Here is a 21,845-nt window from a genome sequence, read left to right as displayed (position 1 = left end):
TCCAGCTTCTCATCCTTCTTTCTAAATGAACTCTTTTGACTTCTGCTACTACCAATAATTAAAGTTTCCAGGATGAAAGACACTGTAGAAATATAAAGTACTCCATGACAGCCCTACAAACACAGGAAGTATTATAACATGGATTAGAACCAATTTCTGTATACAAGGCACTTAAGACTTTAACTTGAGACATTTTCAAGATATAGCATTTGTTTTAACATTTTAACAGTTTTAACAGTTTAACAGTTTTAACATTTGTTTCTGTAGCACTTTCAACCTTTTCTTTGCAACTTAACTGGGTATCTATTACCTATCAAATAAAAATACTTAGTTCCCTCCTCCTCACAGTAATTAGAAAAACCTTGCATATCTTGCATATATTCTGTTGCAGTCTGCAACAGAATGGCAAGCACAATTTATCACAATTTATCTAGACTTTGCCCAAATCTGTGGTGCCTCATACATTCTCGGAGAACTTATTTCTCACACTCGACATAGTTTCTTACAGAATATCTAGACTCCAGGGACAGCAATGTGCCTAAAGGAAAGTTAAAATCAACTCATGGTTTCCTGGTCTGCCAAAGGGAAAACAGAAATCAGATCTTAACTTAAAAAGAGCAAGCAAAAGCAGACTTCTGTAAAATCATCATGCAGATCTCAATAAAAGTAATTGTAATTTTGTAATTATATAGTTACTTTTTGGTCAAGAAGTGAAAACTTAACCACATTCAAAGATGCTTTAAATGCTCCCACCCTTCATAAAACACAAAATACTATCCCGTTGCTCTGCTTTGGTGGCCTCTTGGTTGCTCTTCAAAATAMCTGGAACATGGAAACCCTGAAAAGTTCACAGGCAATGTAGAAATAGAGGAGACTGATTTGCCATTTATATCCCTCCCACAGAGCTGTTTTCCTCATGAGTACTTATGGAAGAGGACACCATGCAAACAGGTCATGCCTATAGAATCACATCTGCCATAAAACCATTAAGCACTAGGCTATTTCCAGGCAAGATTTGCAACTATAAACCTTCGCTGTGTCAATAACCTGTCCATTGCAGCCCAACAATTCCCCTTTCCCCAGCAAGTTGCACCTCAAGCCTGCTTGGGTAATGCTGTGTCACACATTCCCACGTGTGAGAAAGCACCGTTTAAAGTAAGAGGCAGAACCATCTCTATGGATGTGACCAAGAACTGAGGAACCCGACAGAAGGGGTGGGTGGTAATAACCAGACATGTACTTAATGAGTGCTACTTGGTTTTCTGCTTTTGTCTCGCCACACTTTTATGACATGGAAACAGTCTGAGGTAGGAATTACAGGTCCTGCCGTATGCATGACATGCATGATCAATAGGCACAGAGATGATGTGTGACCTCAGGTAAATGAGGTTCTATTGGATAAGGTCTGAAGTGCAAAGGAAATAGTTTACAAGATYCCTCCAAGCCAACTTCTCTATTTAACCTTTTCTTTCAGTTACAGTAATAATTCTGTGCTCCTGGTGAGTCTTTCCCTTTGATTTCCAGTTACAAATGAGCAAAAAAATGGGTAAATCGAATAGGCCTGAATTGAGTAAAAAGCTGTTGGAAAATAAAAATTAAATGCCTAAATCAGACTGAAATAAGCAATTTAAGACATTTTTTAACAAACTTTTTGGTTTCTGCAGTGGAGAAGCTTACTGAAAGATATGCACAGAGTGGGAGAAAAAACATGTAATCCTGAGGCTGAGGAAAGACAGACATACCAAGGAAAGTCCCAGATGCTTGCAAAAATAAGTAAAGCCTGTTAAAGCATCATCCTATGAGCGGAAAGGGATCAAAGACTTCTGCTTTAGAGACCAAAATCTTGCATTTGTAATATTTTGTCACGTTCCATTTCAACCATACTCGAAGGAAAAACAGCTATTACATTTTTATAGCAACTATTTGCATTGACAAAATAAATTAGGCTTGTATAGCATCATGCATTTATATGATTCCATCATGGAACGACAGTGTCACCTTTGTAATGCTTAAGCAAGCTTAAAATAACACCTGACTTTTATTATATATCATATGTAAAAGTATTACTGTTGCTTGACATGTCCTTAAAAATACAGAAGATGCTTTTGATCTGACAAGTGCTTAACAAATTGCACAGTTAAAATTGATTGTGGTTCTAAATTACAAGGTGTGAAAAGTTTAAACATGCAGAAAAACAATTCTTAAATAATTTTTTGCATGTATTTAGAGATCTATGTCTAGAACAAAGTATCTCGGAAAGTTAGACTAAAAATTCGATTTTGAAACTTCTGTTCTTGTGAAGGTCACAATTTTGTGTGAAAAACTACAACAGAAATATCTTACTTATGAATTAACAAAATAGAGGAACTATTAACTTCTATGCCAATATTAATTAATAAGTGAGCTACTCAATTTTTCTGCTTCGCTTCAATTTAAATGTAAATTTTACAGTTTCTTCTATATTAATAACTTCATAATGCTTGCTTACAAGTAAGTGAAAGAAGACTTTATTAGACATTTTCTAAGATGAAAAAGAAAATCTGAGTATTAACTCTATTTATGAGATAGCAGTTCCAGGGAAAAGACTTTATGGGTGGGAAAAGGAAGAAGAGTGATCCACAGTTTTGGAACTGCTGATAAACTGGAAGGGGAAGGGTGGAGCTGAGGTGCAGAGTGAACCTCAGGGAGTGAAGTTTTATAAATCCTTRGAATGCCTGGGCAACATTAGAATCAAGGTAAGATTTTAGCTCAAACGAGTTTTACTACAAAAACTTGAAGAATGGGAATTTAGAGATCCATGAGAATTTCAAGATCTCCCAAGAAGGTGATGGACTACGGCTCCAACTATACCACATTTTTCCCTAATCWGGTCTCACTTGGGGCACTGTGTCCTATGCCAACAGCAGGCAACCTCTGCTCTTTTCTTCAAACTCAAGTGCATTTGGGGCTACAACACACACAGCTGAATAGACAAGGAATGACATTGGCATACTCCAGTCCAGTGTAAGAGAGCATTATGCACAAAAAAATGGTTAAACATCCACCCCGATGACAAATCTTAAAATCTCATCTCTCAGCATTATTTGCATGCCTGATGTTCGGACTGTCTTTATTATCCGGTGACTTTCTGACCAAGCTACTAAGTCAAAGCAACAGGAAGAGTTAATATCATTAACTTGAATTTCTTGGCTTACGATGTTTTCAGGCAATTTTTAAAGGAAAATTCTTGTGTGGAAAAACTAAGAAGTTTTATTGGCACAGACATGAAATGGACGAGTACATATATTAAGAGGATTAATTACACCCAGATTTATGCACATACTCATTATCATCAGCGCACAGAGATGTTTCCAAAATTAACAAAAGGAAGGATTAGGCTTTTGAGGCAGTGGGAAGTCAAACAATCAAGGAGACTAAACTTCTCAAACAATCTTAATGAACCATGTCTGAGCAGAAGGCTGCTTACCTTCCACGCAAGAGGGCTGAGCCCTTGTGGTACCAGCCACCTGCCCTGGGAAGCAGGAGCACTTGACTGTTTGCGACCGTTCTTCGATCCGGTTCTTATTGCAGCAACGATGCACTGCCACAACTTCACATGTCCCCTGCTTGACTTGGTGCTGGCCTAAAAATTGCAGAGAAAAGTTTTAGAGAGCAAAACAAGACAAAATCAGTGCATTAAGAAAATGCTTACAAAAAAAAAAAAAAGCAGTGCATGCTTACAAAAGACTATCTTACTGAAGTAATCATTGAGATTACTGCATTTTTGGAGCAAGAAATTTCACAAGTTTATTAAGTGAGAATTCTCAATCTCCTATAGATTTAGCACAGCAATTCAGGCTTCTAAGTAAGTGTTTCAAAAAACAGAGAGTATTACCACATATATGATTTTTTTAAGGGTTGACTTGGTAACATTCCTTTGCTGCATGTGTTTTGGTTTCAAAAAGACTTCAAACACAGCTGGAGAGTTGCCTGACTTTTGTTGCCAGGTTTATATGCACAACCACCTCAATGGACAGAAAAATATGTATATACAATCTTGGAAAGCGTATTTAGTCTTCCATGTGTGCACTCAAAATGTAAAGAGAAATTATATATTCAGAGGTATGCTTTTTTCCCTGAGGAAAAAGGCTATATGGTATTTTTAAGAAAAATATGCTGTAACAGGAAAACRCATAATGTATTTTACAGAAAGTTTGAAAAATGTTGAAGACAGCATAAAAGTATCTTACATAGTTGTATTAAGTTTATTGTTACACCGAATTTTCATGCAAGAATCTATTACCTATATCACAACAACATAAAAAAGTAAAAACTGCAACCAACTTGTAGGACAGCTTCTTTTTAAGTTAATATGAGGAACAAACATACAAATAAAGAAAAAAATTGGTCATGCTATTTTATTCTAAAGTATTATTTTAGGAAATACCTTTGCATGACATTTTTTGTAGATAATAGATAGATAGGCTGAGGTTCTGAAAGAAAATATTTTTAAATTATGTTTTTAGTTTAAGAGAGCATTTATTTGATTATGGATCAAAGGTCTAAGTGAAGACCCCTTGAAATAAATGGAAAAACCTGCATCTGTTTCCTAAAGTGCTTATAGTGGTGGTCCTGCACTCAACTGAGTCAACAACAAAGGTCCTATTGACTTCACTAGAGCAAGGTAGTATTCTAGATCATCTCTTGAGGAAAATATTCTATAATGAAGTGAAGAAAAGGCAAACATTTGGAGTTCCATAAGTTGAAACCACAGTGTGCTATGTACCACATATGAAAGACCAAGCAGTCAGGTCTTACTTTATAATTAAAGTCATAATTCACCAGACTTTAGATGCCRATATAAGAGTGGAAGACACTTTGTTGGGAGGTATAAATCCTGTTGGATGGACTTCTTAAGGATGGACTAGGTCCAGTTCAAGCAATCAATATGTACCTCGTACAACCAGGGTCAATATGGACAAACAAATGTCTATTACCAAGCTCAAATCCTCCTGCCTTTAGGTAAAAAGTCCTGCAAGTCAACACCAATATAAATGAAGTACGGTCCRGCCATGAGCCTGAAAAACACGTCTGCTTTCAATTGACCTGTCTGAATTTTAAAGTAGTGCTACTGCTCCGCTAAAGTGCCAGGAATCCACAGGCACACAGATGTTGCAGAAGGCCAGGTTAAAGTTACATCTTGGATGGGTCCTTTCCTTTAGTGTCTTTATATTACTGTAGGCTCTTACGCACTTCCCAAGGAGGCAAGACCTTCTCTCTGCCTGCTGTAAGCTCTGGAGTGCTAATTCTATATGGAGACACTGCTGCAATGGAAGAGGGCTCTCCTCATTTGTTCCCAGTGTGCTAATCTCACCAACATTGGAATAACACTGTGAAAGGTACTAAAAAGGCAAAGACATCCACATGCATCCTTTGCAATTAACTGCCCTTATTAGAGTCTGTCTCCTCCCACACACTCACATCTGCATTTCTATTGCTTATTCATGCACATCTTTACACTTATTCTGTTGAACACATACATTTTCTCATAGTATTCTAGTAATCTAGAGCACAAGTCTTGCAGCCACAATTTGCAGAATGGGTTTCAAAGTTAACAAAACACATACAATATCTTAAAAACTCAACCAGMAACACAGATTATTCCCTCCTAGATTTACTGATCATATCTACATTCAGATGCCAAAAYGCAGGAAAAGAAGGAACATAAGAATACCCTCCTACACATTTTAATCTCCACTCTGCACTAGATAAMAAACCATCCCTTCAGGCTTAAAGCATACTTAAAGCTGAGAACATAAAGACAGAAAAACTCATGATCAGACTTAAAATATTTTAGAAACAATGGACTTTAAGGAAATCTGATCATTGGAGAAGCAGGAACCAAAGGATTTCAAAGTGTGAAGCTCACAGCGAGTGAATTCTACGCCAGACACATCAGAAAAGCCATTTCAGGGAGAACTGCAGTGAGAGAGAGTTAGAAAGCCAGGCTCAGGAGAGCAAAGCCCCTTTGGGCTCACTTATAGGAAAAACATAAATTCGCACCTCTTCACCTGTAAACCTGTTCAGATCCACAGCCTATAGGCTGACAATATTTACAGTTGAAATTCAGCTACATCTTCCCATTTAAATAAGAAAACTCTCCAAGGAGAGATACATTTTGATCAGCATCAGTACCAGGGAGAGGTTCTTGTCATGGCTCACCCTCTGCATGCCTAATAGGGGACATCTCCCAGCCAGAGGCAGGAGGGGAGAGAAAGCTGTGGGTGACTTCTGTTCGCAAGCACAGCACATGTTCTGTCCTCATTGTCCCAGTTTATTTACAGCTTAGCTTCCTTAAAAATACCACTGCCTCTCCAGTCATCTAAAGGCAACTTTTCTATCTAGGTCTCTGTACAAGACATAAGACATAGCAGGAGAGGGGCTACTAATGGTAGCAATGCCCAGGCCATGTCCTGCTTCCAGCAGGGCAGATATGAGCAATAAGGACTTTCAGGTGCCCAAGTCCAGAGCCTTGCCACAGGAAGGCTCTGTGACGATTTCTTTGTTTTCCGTGGTCCTTCTGACCCAAAATAAGGTGGAGTAAGTAGAGCTTCTAGGCAGCCTTTACAGTTTGATTCTCAGAGAAGGCAGTGATCATTTTTGAAGATGTCTAAGTACAAGCTAGGAAGTGATTAGGCCTTACAAGTCACCATGAGTGAGTGGAGTTGACTCTCCATTGAACTGTTTATTCTAAGTATATTTTTTTCAATGATTTTCCAGAAAAATATTAGACAGGACWGTTTTTACTTGCAGATATGCAACGAATACTTGTAAAACTCTTTTGAAATCCTCAAATAAAAAGAGATAAATACAATTATTATTAATAAAATATCAGACAGATCACACTGATGTACTTCAAAAATACAAGAAAAATGTTAAAGATAGAGGGAGGCTCCCAGAAGCTTGAGAGCCAGTTCTGTCCACAATCATTTCATCTCAGTGACTAATTCCAATCACTTCCAAGGAGCAGTCTCTCAAAGCAATATACATAGAGGCAGCATGCCTTTATCAGAAAACCTTAATCCTGGATATATTCCTCTTTTTCTAATTTCTTAGATAAGAAACATATGGAAAAGCCACAAGTAGAGGGAGTTTTTAATCTGTTTCATAATCTAATCTCTTTGATGAAGAAAGCAACTAGCACTGCTAGAACAGTGTATCTAAACAGTGGAACAATATGACCCTTGCTCAGTACGTTCTTCAGTGAACCTCAAAACCAGCAAGCTTGGTCTGTAAAAAATCAACTGCATCATTTATTTATAGTGTAAGAGAATGTCTGTCAATAAAAGATGAATGGCTATGGAGGCTAGCATCACACACAACAGTATGGGAAGCAAGAGAGCTCAGAAGTCAGATGAGATGCTGCTTGGAAGAAGAAAACACTCGAAAAAGGTTGGTGTCAGTTTAGCATCTATTCGGCTTTCATCTCACACCATCTTTTGTTTGCACATACACGAGCACACAAAAGCATATGCAAAGAGGAAAACATTCCTAGAAACACATACATATATTAAAGAAAATAAGAAACACTGTTTTTCACATTTTGCTATCAAATATTTTTTTAAAATGAAAACTTTTCAGTTTATGGGATGTAGACTCCTTTGTGAGGATGACAGTTGCTTTCTGCAGAAAGAGCTGGAAGTCACTTACAGATGAAGTCCACACACCATCTTCTAAACTGAATATATTCAGCAAAAACTACCATTCCATTATCCATTTTTTTTTAATAATCACTTCACATTCATTTCAAGGTCCTGACTTAGATTCTCTCATTTCTCAAGAAGACACAATACTGATACATATGCTTTCTCACAAATTGTTTCTGAAGGTACATTTCAGTCCAGTTTCACTGGCAGTGAATTCCTATTTTATTTCTTGGCAGTAAGGAACTCTTCAGAGATAGTCCAGAACTGCCAAGACGACTCATTTGGCTGCTCTCTGGATACATAGATAAGAAGGATCTTCCCATAACCATCTGCCCATAACATTTGGCAAAGTAAGACATAGTGGAAGAAAAAAAAAAAAAAAGGAAGGGGGGGAAGGAAAAGAGAATAAAGAATCCACTTTACATCCATTTACCTGGCATTTCTCAAACACATAGCAGCATTGTGATTACTAAAACTAGTACCTACAATAAAGCAAGTAAGCAAAGATATAATGATATCTCATGTTAAATAATTGATTTTGATGCTCATGTAACATGCAACTTCCCAACCAAAGAGTTTCCTTAGAGTCCACAACATCACATACCTTGTTCCTGCGAAGGCAGTAGTATTTCAGATTATGGAATTCGGGAGTACAATAGAGGCAGAATCCTACTCTGCACTGTAGCTGCATAACCAGAACGGGGGTGAACCATTTAGCTTGTTTTAAGCAATTTTGTTTTGTGACAACTGGAGGAAAACAACAACATTGAAACAAGCCACCAATCTGAAAGGAACCCTAGGTGTATAGAAGATCCAGATGYGTATTTGAAAGGAAGGCGAGTGACCTCAAGCCCTCATAATGAGAGACCTAAAGAGTTAACAAAATGGGAAGGATAACCTTTTATATGTGCAGGTAGAGGAACATGCTGACACAGCTGGAGTGAACCATGTAATACAGTGAATTCTTTGGCAAGTGTCAGGGGTCACATCCATATGGAGATTAAAGTCCCCTGGAGTAAGTAGTGTAGGTGACCTTAGATCAGACATAAGCACTGAGACTTCTCTAAGGAACAAAGCATTAAATCTGAGCGGTCAATAAATCAAAATAGCTGAGACAGAAGTAGGTGCTGCAAATGAGAGAGAGGTGGGTGAAGAGTGGAAGCAAAAAAAAAAAAGGCAAAAAGAAGCTTAAAAGATGAACATCTTGATCTGCTGAGGTGCTACACTGAAGTTAATCAATAAGGACTGCCTTTCAGCCAGGCACTAATATTCACTGTAGTTCAAGCACTTATCACTTGTACAAATTAAATCCAAAAGTCTAATACTTTATAAAGCACCTTCAAGCAAAGCAGTGCTAATCCTTTCCTGTGGGAAACTTTCTACCGTATGGCCATTCTAGGTCAGATGGAGAAAAATTCAAGGAAAAGACTCAGCTTTCCATCATATCTTGTAGCAAATGAGCTACATTCTGCTCTGTAATATAGGAGAATTTCCCACATGTCCCATCAACATTCACTTGCTATTACATGCGGACAACTCTTTTCCTCTCATTTGTTCTTTCCTTCACAAATTTATCATGAGAGGAAGGAAAAGCAGAATGAAACTAGCTCCCTAGAGAGATTTCCACTTACCTGGAGGAAGCAGCTACATATACATCTCTTTAGGCTGGATTTAAGGTTARTCATCAGTTTGTAAGTCAAAAATGAAATTTGCTTCCTCAGTTTTAGGAGGTGATGACATCACATGTGAAGGTCACTCCTGCCATAGGAAGGTGYAAGTAGGATAGGGGGGACTGCAAGATGGGAAGGACTGTCCCAGCCACATCCATAAGCAGCTTTTTTCCACCAGAAGTTATAATGATCAAAACACTTCTTGTGCAGATCAGTGTTGTCTGCTGTCATATGCAGCTGCCCACATTATCATACCTAAAGTCAGCACTGTCCTCATAGTATTTATTAATTCATTTTCAATAGATACAAGAAGTGTTCTTAACGTTAGCACAAACTTTAAGGAAGGAAGGAAAAAAAGAAAAAAAAATGTTTCATATACACAATGAATTCTGAGGATTAAGCCTCATGTGCTTTTAAGCACTTCTTCATCACCTTTAGATCTGAAATGTCTAAAGATCACTTTGGGTTTAGCTGTGTAAAACAGCTGCCTTTAATCTATTTAATTCCAGGTGTATTTTCAACCCAGTTCAAGGTCACCCATCAGACGTGAACAATATTTKTTTAGAGTATATGAAATGGCAGTTGTGAGCTAAAACATTAGCCTCTGTAGATTAAGTAAATGGCACTTACTAGAAAAAAAATGTCTGGGAGAGAAGTATTTCTTTAGTTTTAAATAAAAACTAAACTTTATCCTCATGTGTTAAGACGTAAAATTGAGGGAACTCACAAGGGGTAAAACTGAGGGAACTCACAATCTCACTTCAGCATTSAACACGTAGTACAAATAGACTGTGCCTTTTTTCTTTTTTTTCTTTTAATTTTTTTTTTAAACACAAAGGAATGTTTCACTTTTCCTTAAAATACTTTTATAGGATTGTGAAATAATAGCACTGTATCTGAAAAACAGTTAGTTTGCTTACCCCTGACTGCCAAATTCATTATTTAGCCCTCTTTTGAGACTGTGCTCAAGAAAGATCCACATGGTTATTAAATGGTGTGGCTTATGAAAGTTTTCCTTTTATAATTTCCTCTTTGATAGCCTTAATTTAAAAGGCTAGTTTTGGCAGTGAATCAGCCTTCCCGTTCAATGTTCCACTTATTATAATCATGTAGTGATAGTTGCTGCTACAAGAAGAACTGACTCTTGCAAAAAAAAAAGCAGAACCAGTAGAGAAGACCATGAATTTGAATGACACATTTGATTGCTGAAGTAAAATGAAATGTTGATGGGATAGGCAAAGCAGGCAATGGGATTTCGAGGACCATTACAAGCAATCAGGTTGGTTAAGATACTGGGCACCGGGCCATAAGCTCCTCAGTTGGTCTTTAATCTCTGGAAAAGCCTCTATCTTCAACACTGATTAATTATTTTCAGAGCTTGTTTTGTTCTATAGCAGGTTTTATAGGGCATCAATGATTAAATTGGGTTTATTCTGACAAAATCAACCTGGAAAGCAGTGCAAGAAAGATCCAGCTGCTAGCTAAGCCATAACAGGTCATAAAACTAAATTGCACAAATGCATTTTTACTTCTGAGTGGCATGAGGACATTTACATGGCTTCAGTATGTGCAGCCTCTCTCCAATCAGACTAAATGAACTTAAGCTGTTTTAACCAGTATATCCATAAGTGCTAAACATAGTGATGCAAGATGCACTTTCTTTTAATCATTATTATTGGATTTTTTTTTTTAAGGAAAAAATAACTCTACAGAGTACCCACTATTTTATGCCACACTACAGCAGTGAAAAAGAGAGAACCATAGCAGTACCTGATAATGATTTCCCCAAGGCCCGTATTATAATTTTTGAYCTAGACTTATACTGATAATAGTAAAATAATAATTAAAAAGAAAGTCAGAACTCAGAAGTTGTGAGGGTCTGTAAATTTACTATTTCATATGAATGACTCCTTTTCAAAGCTTCTCCATTAATATCTTTTCCTTTCCAAGGTTCTGCAGATCTCTTGAGCCTCTCAACTTTCACTGCTTAATCTTCTTTGCCTTAGAATAAAAGATGCAAATCTTTAAAAATTCACTATTTCAGGTGCAGGCTGGAGCACAAGCATTTCCCAGAGGGGAAAGCTTCATGGTGCATTTAGGACAGCAGCATCTGAAGATCTGTATTCAACACCCAAGTGCTGTCACAAATGGGTGCTGATATARCATACAGTCTATACTGCTCCCTCACCTCAGTTCTTCTATGTTATTTATATTATTAAGCACCTGTAGCAAAAGGACTTTCTGTGACCAGTGAAAATACTACCCACTTTACCTCACTTTTAAATTTGGCCTTCTTCATTCAGCAACATTTTTTCACTGTTCCACATATCTTCTTGTGATCAACCAAAAACTTAACATTTCTCCRTCCTATTAAAATGCACAGTACCTTACAATGATTAGATAGATCTTCCATTCTAATTAACTCAATTTAAAATGAAAAAAAAAAAAAGAAAATATAAATTTAAATTAATACAGCAACTACACTGTCCTGTAATGTGAAAAACTTGAACAGACTGGACAGTAATAACAAAAGTTCCCCTTTATACAAGGTAGCCTCTTTACCTGAAAGCTAAGACTGGGAGAAAGTCCTGGAATTTAATGAAATCTGTTAGAAATGAGTGGAACYGAGATGCTTAAATAGCAGAAAGACATTTGAATTATCTTTCAATTCTTATCTTGGCATTTGCCCCCMAAAAAACAAAGAAAAAGCAGGAGAGTCTGATGAGAAGATATACTTTATTACAGAAGAGCRGGATTGACCCTTTTAGCAGCAACACTTTCACAAGTAGGCAGGAATAAGGCATTTACAGTGAAATTGTCTTTTCAAAGTAACCCGGCTAGCTTGTCGGATTTGACAAACTTTTATTCTTACCAAAAAACAACAGGCTTCTTCACCAGGTGAATTTTCCCTCAGCCCTAATGAGACTATCAGCAAACACAGAGATGAATTAGAATAGTCATTAAGGAGGCAGAGCATAAAAAATGAGCCACGGGAAAGGTCAGAGCAACAAGGGTGAATGAAGAAGAGCATGAGCTCTGTCACAACCACTGCAGATGTGCGGGAAACAACCAGGGGAGAGAAGCAGATGTTCCTGTTGGAGCTGTGCACATTTSACGGCTGCTTTCAAGGATAATGGAGCAGCCATAGGAGGCAAGAGAGGGCTTGGCACGAACTTAAACAGTGCTGTTTAGACTCCCCCAAGTGCCATTGAGTTTAACAGCAAAGCACTGCCATCTCCCCTGCTTCAATGAGATTAAAGGTGACCTGGAGCAACGGCCATTAGTTCCACTATCTTTCCACAAAGATGGTCCTCTGATTAAAGTGGTTGGCTCCTTTTTTTTCCTCTTGCAGTGTGTGCTTTAAAAAGAAGAAATGTTCAAATGTTTCTTTCAATCTCAAGAAAAGAAAAGAAGGCTAAAATCAACAATTATGYTACTTCTCTTTTCTAAATCCACGCTGATTTTAACTTTCCAGAAAACACTTTCTGCTTGTGGTTGATTTGTTGATCTTAAAATACTCACAACCTAGTTTGCAAGACAAGTTGTCAGAACTGTAACTAACTTTGCAAACCCCCAGACATCTCCATATTATATAAAAAGTCCTCCTGGTACTGCTTTTAGCTCACTGTACAAGTGAGCAGATGAGGAACGGCCATGGTTCACACAACCTTTGTTTTCTGCACTGCAGGYACAAGCCCTGCTCTGCACCACGGGACTATTTCCCACTTACTCGCACACTGGGAGTGGAAAAAACATTTCTCTATGTGCGTCTGTTTAACTCCTGTTATTTTCAATGCTTTCTAGGATACTGTGCGTAGAAGACCCCCTCTCCTATAGCTCCTCGATTAGCTTTTCCTTTAAAAATAGACAGCTCCGCTACCTCGCTCTGCTGACATCCCTCAGTTGCCCAAGCCAGAGGCCTCACGCTTTGCAGTGTAACTGCTGCCCCTCAGGTAGTTCCAAGCAGCAGCAAAACTGCCCAGATTTGCATCAATCTCACCCAGCCGGCACAAGAAAGCAGCAAAACCTTCATCACCTATCCAACTGAGTGAGCAAGACAGGAAGAAAGAAAACCACAGCCACAGCTATTTTTATTAGAAGGATATCTACTCACTAACAAGCCTGTTATCTCCAACTAATTTCCCACTAACCACCTGTCTGAAAGCACTTCCAATCACTGCCGAGCAGATGTGGATTAGAAACAAGGACCTTGAGGTGAAAGCCTCTGTATCTCATTACTAATCCGCTGAGGTTTCCTGCACTCCCGTGATTGCATCTTGTAGTTATTTACAAGTGCCTCTTCTGAGCATGAGAATTTACAAGACTTGCTTTAGAGTGACTATACACCTTTGGACTRTATTAAATCCTATAGTCAATCTTGACCATTTGAGATTAATCGATATAATTAACATACTTGTTACTGCACTTCCATGAGGAGAACTCTCAGATGTAGATAAACTGACAGGATAAGTCTTCCTTGCCAAACAGAAAGTTTAGGAAACATAAGTCAGATACGTATAGTGTCAAGGTTATTTCATTAAAGAAAAATGTCTGCATTAATAAAAATCTGAGTTTTGCTTTAAAAGCATTACAAAATTTTGTTCTTAGGCAACAGGCATGACAATATTCAGCATAGAAATGCTGACAAAGAAATGGCTTCRCAAAAACTTCTTAATTTGTCACTTTATATGGAATTTATTGCCTTCAAGCTTCCTGTTTAAATACTTCTAATCATATCACTTACTTTCTATTCGCGTATTACATATGAAGTAAGAGGAAATTTTAACTGAGATCTTCAAGAACTTGCTTCTAAGAATATAAATATGGCAGGACAGAAATTAAGGAAAAATTGCTTTTTATTTTGAGGAAAAGGTTGAGTAAGAGCCAAAAGAGAAGAAAGATTGAAGAGATTCTGGAGTAGTATAAAACAGTCATTGGGTTTAAAACAATAAAATAGTGAGAGAGATACATCCTTCTGTGAATCACTGGCTTGATAAGGAAGAATATGTCTAGGATGAATATTTTTCTTCATTCTGAGATCAGTGGCAGATCATTAGATTGCCTGAGGTTATCATAAATATGTAGGCTTTGGAAGTAGCCTTAGCTGGAAAGATCTCATTCACTTCGAAACAGGAAAGTGGGTTTTCAAACACCCTATATTCTGAGAAGTTTAAAAATAATGATTTATCCTTAATCACAGAAGCCCAAAACTTAATAAAAAGCTTGATTTCAATGATCCAGCAGTCAAAATGTTCAAAATTTAATCTGAGGATGTACCAGGTATTCCATTCCTAATTCACTATAAAAAGCAAGGAAGCACCAGAACATAGATCCAGTCCCAGAACATACAGTTGATAATCACGGGTGGATGAARTGAGAGTCATTTCAGTGTCACTTGTTTCTCAGGGGCTGTTTTAAACCTGATGTAGTCTAGGAACAAGGCCTTAACAATTGAGCCATCACAACAAGGTAAGCACAGCTCCCTTCATGTACCATGACAACTCCACAGACAACATCCACGGAGATTCAATGCTGGCTTAAGGCACTCTGAAATTAAAAGGTGCAGTCTCTGAAAATTATAACTTGCTTTTCCTTCTTTTCATTTAAAATCACTGACATTTCTTATCAGGTACTTTGGTAACACAGAGTTACATGTATATTAAAAAAAACCACTAATGAAATTGGGTAAAAAAGTCTGGATCTGTGTTTCTTTAAAGGTCCCTGTCACTTTCCGCATGAGGGATTTTTTTAAATGAGCTTTTTGTGTCTAGCAAATTAGATGTTCCTGGTAAAAATTCTAATAGTAGAGAAAAGGATTGTTAATCCAGATCAAATAAAGCATGAGAATATTACAGTGAAAAAGCAGACGTTTATATGAAGTATCTTGTCAAAATGGGCCTATCTTCTTTAAGGGAGTTTTYTCACACATCCTTACTAGCATTAGCAGCCGTGGTGTTACGACTGATCATGATTCACTGCTCAAAGYCCAGCTAAGTTTCAGAGGAGAGGTGGATAGCAATTACTGGAATGAATGGAGCCTGTATTAGAGATTCAACATTTTGCCAGTTCAACCCATTATCCTTTGTCAGCTTTTAAACATCTTGAAGCATTTGGGTAGAAGTGGATTATTAGATAGTCCATGTTTCAAGGAACGCAGTCAATTTATGCAGACTTGCAGTTAAAAGTTGAAAACATCTTTCCTTGCAGGATTCTGTCAATGACTTGGCCAAATACTTTCACACTACAAAGATCACGCTTTTACTGGAGCTCACAAAGAACCGACCGTCTCTCTGCAATTCAACTTAAGTTRGAAGTTCTGTCTAAAAATCTTTGGGGAAGACCATATAGCAGTCAGTGACCAGTTTACACGATAGAGAGGAGACTTGTACCTTTCTTTTAGAAAGCAATAATTCCTTTGGTGTAAAAGCAAATACAACATGGATTGGATCTTATCTCACCCCTTCTCCAGTACGGAGCCAAGCAGGCAATTGGGTAAAATGACACTGGATTCACTGAGACAACTGGTTTTTTGTTTATTACTTGGCATGATCTAGCAGAATCTCAACAGGAAAAAAAATCCTTTCCTGGAGGTTGTTGCTTTGCTTGTAACTCATTACCCTGGAGACAAGAGATATCACTGCTGCTGTTTTAATCCAGTAAACTGCCTTTACTCAGCTCTATGGCAAGCCTTATAAAACTCTGTTGAGCATAAAGCAAAATCTTCTCTCCTCTGGCAAGGAGACCTTCAATTTGAAGGCTTTAATCTAGAGCAAGTCAGTCTATGGCAAAATAACTAGTAATAACAGCCATGTAGGATAATGGCTTCTCTTTTCAAAATGTAGTAATTCAAAGTTTTGATACACACTATTAGTGCACATGCAGTCAGCCCCTTGTCACCAATAATTACAATTCCACAGCAACTACACAAAAATACTTGTCAATTAACTAATTTCTTTTTTGACAGCTTAGGAAACAGGAGGAAAGAGAGATACTGACGCCTCCAAACCACAGGCAGCCACTGACGTGCATCTCGTTTCTATTTGAACAAGCTGCTGTCAAATCAATTGCTTAAAAAGGTATTTGAGGAGGTTCTACTGAATACTTTAGGGATGAAGAGCAGATCCCTGAAAGCATTCTGCAAGTATTAATTCTTGGGGTATGATTAAGATCTGTGCAAATAAAGTAAAAAATACTCTTGTGGTGGGAAGACTTGATGAGTTGAGAAAACTACTATTTATAGATGGTGAGTATTTTAAGAACTAAAAGAATTTTGAGAAAAGCAATTGGCTCTGAAAAAAATAAAGCAAATCCTGACTTTTTCAGCAATATGCCCTAAATATTTAATAAGGGATCCTGGAGCTCAGAAAGGTTTAAGAATGTGTTAGGATATTGAACTAATAAGCTCCTCCAGTAAGCCTCTAAATACATATAGTTAAACACTACCTAGTTTATTTTAATTATTTAATACAGAGACTGAAAGAGGTTAATGCGACCCAGTAGACTTGTTTATTTTGAAAACTACTGCCTCTCCTTACTCAAAAATCTGCATGCCGAGCTGCATCATGGCACAGTGTTACAAGGGAGCAATAAGGAATAAAGTTTTACAGCTGCTTGCTAACAGCCAAATGATWGCATTTTTACCAGGACAGTGAGTGTGTGAAGGTGCAGGTAATAGAAAAGTCAAGGCCATTGACTTTGTTGACACCAGTGGAAACACTTAGCACATGTGAGATAGGCASTATACTAGAGAATATCCTGGATCAGGGAGGATTTTGCTACTCTCCAAAATTCAGTTTTAAAGGGATAAAAATCCGCCCTGTTTACTGYTGAGCTCATAAGCACTGACTATGCATCCTTCTCTCTTCAAATGGATGGTGCGTCAGCTTAATCTCCAGCCTCCTCCTCCAGCTAAGASAGTGCAGGAAGCAGCATTCATTAAGCAACCCAAAATAACGCAAAAGAAAAACTCACTTCATAAAACCCAAAGGTTTGTTGTTATAAGCAACAAAAACTACTTCTGCAAACTTGTGCTTCCTACACAAAAGGCAGAAAAGAGGAAAAAGTAACCGTTTATGGGCAYACATGAGCAAAAATGTCCAGTTTGAAGCAATGCCATTTGATGCTTAGTATATTCACCTGCATATGTTTTCCACAACTGGATCAAAGATTAGTCTTAACTAAAAGAAAAAGGATATGAGGTAGATTTTTTTTTTCATCTGTGTAACTATTTTCTTAAAAAAAAAAAATCTATAAAGGTCATCGTCTCCAGTTGTCCTCAGGAAAGCCAGTACAAGAAGAGGTTCTTTCTGATAAATGGATTACAAAAGTAAAAGGCCTCATAAATGGTATGATATGGCAAGAAAAAGGCAGCTTAGTTCTGCACTATTTTGAATATTTCTCCAAACTAGTCAAGAGTCATCATTTCAGTTCTACGAACTAGTATTTTACAATATGCATTTTGTGTACCTACAAAAAGAGGCCACAGCGGTCCTATAACTCTTAGGAGACCACTTGACAAACAAATGCTTTGACATTCACAGACTTAAAGGCATTAGGAACCTTCTGAAGGTGACAAGTAATGGAAATTTTCCATGCACATTTCATAGAAACAATTCTTGTGCATTACAGCAAACCAGCCAGCAGATTCATGTAGGACTGAAGCTTTGCATTGCTCTATCAGTGGAAAGTTACTGCTTTAACACAGCAGGACCCTGCCCAAARGCCCTGCTATTATTTCAGCTTCTGAAGGAAGCTCAAGAGATCATTGTTTGAGTCTTTCCCACTGGGGCTCTCTCGGCAGCACCATCACCTTCCTTGGGTTTGCAAAGATGGTTGTTACCGTGATTGCTTCCAACTCAGCTCTCCCTGTGGGTGAAGGGGCATCCTTAGTGAGCACTTTGAGAATAAAACACCCAAGTTCTACAGATATTGGATTTCTAGCACTTGAATTTATTTCTGTTTTGTGGCTTTGCCTTCTGGAAAATCAAAACATCATGAAAATGACTGATCTCATAGTAAAAAACATTAGTTTCAGACAAAGCTGAGGTAAACTGAGTCCAAAACCTCCAAATAAAATAAGAGCATTCTCAGCGCCTAAAACCTAGTGATGGAGAAGTCAGTGGGGCAGAAGCAAAAAGAGCTCATCCATACCAAAAAAGAGTGTTTAAAAATAATTAGCAATTCAACTGTTTTATCTGAGAATGAACCTGYGGGTATTGCCATCTTTTTTTCCTCCAGTTCTGAATAAAAATAGCACACTTAAGTCTTAATTTTGTTGGCTATTTTTCTTTTTCTGCAGGATTTTCATTACTGCTTTCCTTTAAAGCTCTCCCAAGACTCAGTTATGTGCCCGGAGAGCTTCTAACAGAAAAGAGCTTACTTGCCTGGCATCCTTTTCCAGACTCTCTTAGCTCTAATTACAAGGCAAAGATTAAAAAGACAAATGAGTTTTATCACTGCAGCCTTGGCCTTTTGGAAAGAAAAAAAAAATAAAAAACAAAAGTCAGTGGAGCTTCCAACCTTAGGTAAAATGTTGAAGTCAGCAGCTTGTGCTGAGGGGGAAAAAGATGAAATCCAATTTATGGAAAATTTCACTACAAAGCTCACATGCCTTGTGGCGGTCATGCTTAAGCACAAAGTTGTGCAGCACGCAGGTGACATAATTAGGTCACTAGGGGCAAGGCTGCTTAGAACTGTTACATAAAGAAATCTATAAGATTTCTCAGATTAAACTCCTTCCAGGTTTCAATASGAGACATTTCCTTTTTGTTGCTATGGCTCAAAACAGTGACTCTGCAGTAACTCGGAGCAAGACCTTCTTGGCAGTGCATTGCATTGCAGTTATCTGATCTGGCTAATAATGATGCTTTCAAGCATTTGTGCATTCTAAACTTGAAATTATTTATGGGACACTGTTAAATACGTTTGATAACTTTGGCACCGAATATGAAACAGCACTAAAAAGACACAATAGGCAAGCTGCCACTGGTGTTTCCCTGTCATTTCAGAAGGAGGGGTGACATTGCTCATAATAGAAGCGACTAATAAGAGTCAGACTTAGGTAAGATTTTCAGAACTGCCTAATGAGTTAGCCAAGAGCACTGAAATCAATGACCTTTCCTGCCCAGCCTGGAAAAACAAGTTGTAGTTACTAGCCAAGCAGATGACATCTAATAATCCTAGAAAACCCAGCAGAACAGAAATGAAGGGATTTCATCAGTARGACACTCACGTGTGAGAATAGCAGTGAGTCTGCTGGGAAGGATGGATGCTGGGGTTGGGATCACATCCCATCCCATGCTGCTGCTGGATCACACAGGCTAACTCAAGGCCTATTGCTCCCTCTTTGCCACTGCCAGCCAGATGAAACCGGCCCAGAGACAATCTTGCCTCTGACCCATCTTAGGGCACCAATACCATGACAGCATCCAAATCATCACTGTCTTCTCCCATCAAAAGAACCCAATTTTTCTGACACTAAATAAATCAAATCTCTTCAGAGACAATCTCTTCTTGAAGCGACTGTATGAAATAATCCTGCACTGATTGCACTGTTTCACAGTATCTTCTCTTCTCCTTACCTATAATAATACTGTTGCTGGTTCCAGCACAGGTAGATATTAACAGGCCAGCTGCCAGGACACACTAGACAGACAACCCTCACAATTACACCACAGCTTTTCTTTTATTAGGGACAATAATATAGGCCATTACTTTTTTTCCCCCTCAAACTCCTAGAAAGCCTAACACTCTTAAGATCTTCATTTTGTTGGACTTGGCCCAGTAGGCTCAAAAAAATTATGAAGGAGTCAGTGACAGTCAGAGAGAATGTCTTGCTCCTTAGGGAGCTTTATTCCCTTAAGCTTAAAAAGTRTTTGAAAAGAAAGACATATGTATATTTCCCCTGCTGGAAAACACAAGTATTGCTGCCCCACTAAACACAGCGAGTGTCAGTCATCTCGTGTCCTCTGCAACAATCCTAGTTCCATTTACTCTGAAGCATTTCATAATTAATTCAGAACATGCTGGACTATTAGATTGACAAGTATCACAATACACAAGAGCAAACTGCAGACTAGATAAATAGAAGGAAAAAAGAATTTGCACAGGTCAAAACCAAGAGCTTTGTTCTTCCCACTTGCACCTAATGCACCTAATACCTGAACCTGGAACAAGGCACAAACATAGGGAGCCTATTTTACAGAAGCCCTTTCACATTAACTATTGTGAATACATATGTTATCTCTTGATTATATTGTATCATCTCCTAATGAAAACACAGGAAAGAAACCCTGTACACATGTACACAATGCCCTTAAAACTCCCAAGTTTCCTTTAAACCCCCTATTTCATATGAATTATTGCATGTGGCTGCCAGCTAGAGACGCTCTATTTTACCATGGATCTTTCATCATCTGTCACCTGCAGTCTACACAGCACCATTCCCAAAGGATCAATCACAGAGCTAGATTAATCATGTTAACCAGTTACCTTCTCTGAATGACACAATTAACAATAATTAAGAGACCTCTTTATTCCTAAAAAATCTTCTTTCAAAGAAATTTTTCCTTTGGGTTTTTAAGCTAGCTGGAAGAGTCCAACTGCTCTGACAATCCCATTAACAAAACAGCCCCAATTTCCAACAGTACAGCATCAATATATTCTGCCAGTGCACATGGCTGTGCTGATAAGTTTAAAACAGGTTTGCATCACTGTATCTGTAAGGTAACAAGAGGTAAACAAGTTGCCAAAATCTTGTTTTGTTGTGAGACTGAGGGACAAAGCAAGGTCAAGCCTATAACAGCCACAAGTCTGATTTTTTTTTTCCCTCCATATAATAATTTTCCTTGTTTTATTATCTCCATATGCTATCCTAGCATCAATTCTAGGACCTTTGTCTGGGATTATGTTTCCCCTACATATCCAGAGGGGGATATGTAATCACGTATGGAATGACAGTTAACTCTCCAGTCCCTGAGGGTCACTGCCACTACATTTATAGGCCCTGCTGCCCTGGGGAAAGTCGGTGTTTCGGACTCTTTCTTTCTGCTTCTAATGAACAGCTCTATCTGTACTCTGTCCACCTAATACCATATCCAGCTTCCCCCGTAAAGACAATTATGTCCCCTTAAATCTGGAGCCACCTCCAAAGAAAGCAAGAAAGTGATATTGCTATCACTTCAGCCACATCATTTACAAAGTAATCAAGAATAACAAAAGAACAAAATTATTATCAAATTTCAAACTTTAGCTGCAAGAAGCCGGAAGGCAAGCAATATGAAAGCTCTTGTTCTGCTGGTTCAGTCCTTACCCAGATATCCCAAACGTCACCATCATTAGACTTTTAGTTTCTCTGGGACTTTCACACTGCAGAAAGAGGCTTGCCTGTACAAACCTCTTCTCTCCTTGTGCATGGTGCACACCAATAGCTGGAACATACTGCACCAACATGGAGGTAAACTGCTCACACTTTCATGCTAGTGGATTCTTA

General features: G+C 38.1%; 1 protein-coding gene across 1 annotated transcript in view; it reads right to left on the bottom strand.

Moving 5' to 3' along the window:
* Positions 1-21,845, bottom strand: part of FAM19A4 (family with sequence similarity 19 member A4, C-C motif chemokine like) — a 46,566-nt gene that overhangs the window by 7,541 nt on the left and 17,180 nt on the right. The window contains exon 4 of the mRNA XM_026052661.1: positions 3,467-3,622. Coding sequence (XP_025908446.1) covers positions 3,467-3,622 — 156 coding nt within the window. The remainder of the gene's footprint in view (positions 1-3,466; positions 3,623-21,845) is intronic.

The sequence above is a fragment of the Nothoprocta perdicaria genome, unplaced genomic scaffold (assembly GCF_003342845.1).
Source record: "Nothoprocta perdicaria isolate Ctin4 unplaced genomic scaffold, notPer1 scaffold_9, whole genome shotgun sequence".
NCBI lineage: Eukaryota > Metazoa > Chordata > Aves > Tinamiformes > Tinamidae > Nothoprocta > Nothoprocta perdicaria.
This window is presented reverse-complemented; position numbering and strand designations above follow the sequence as displayed.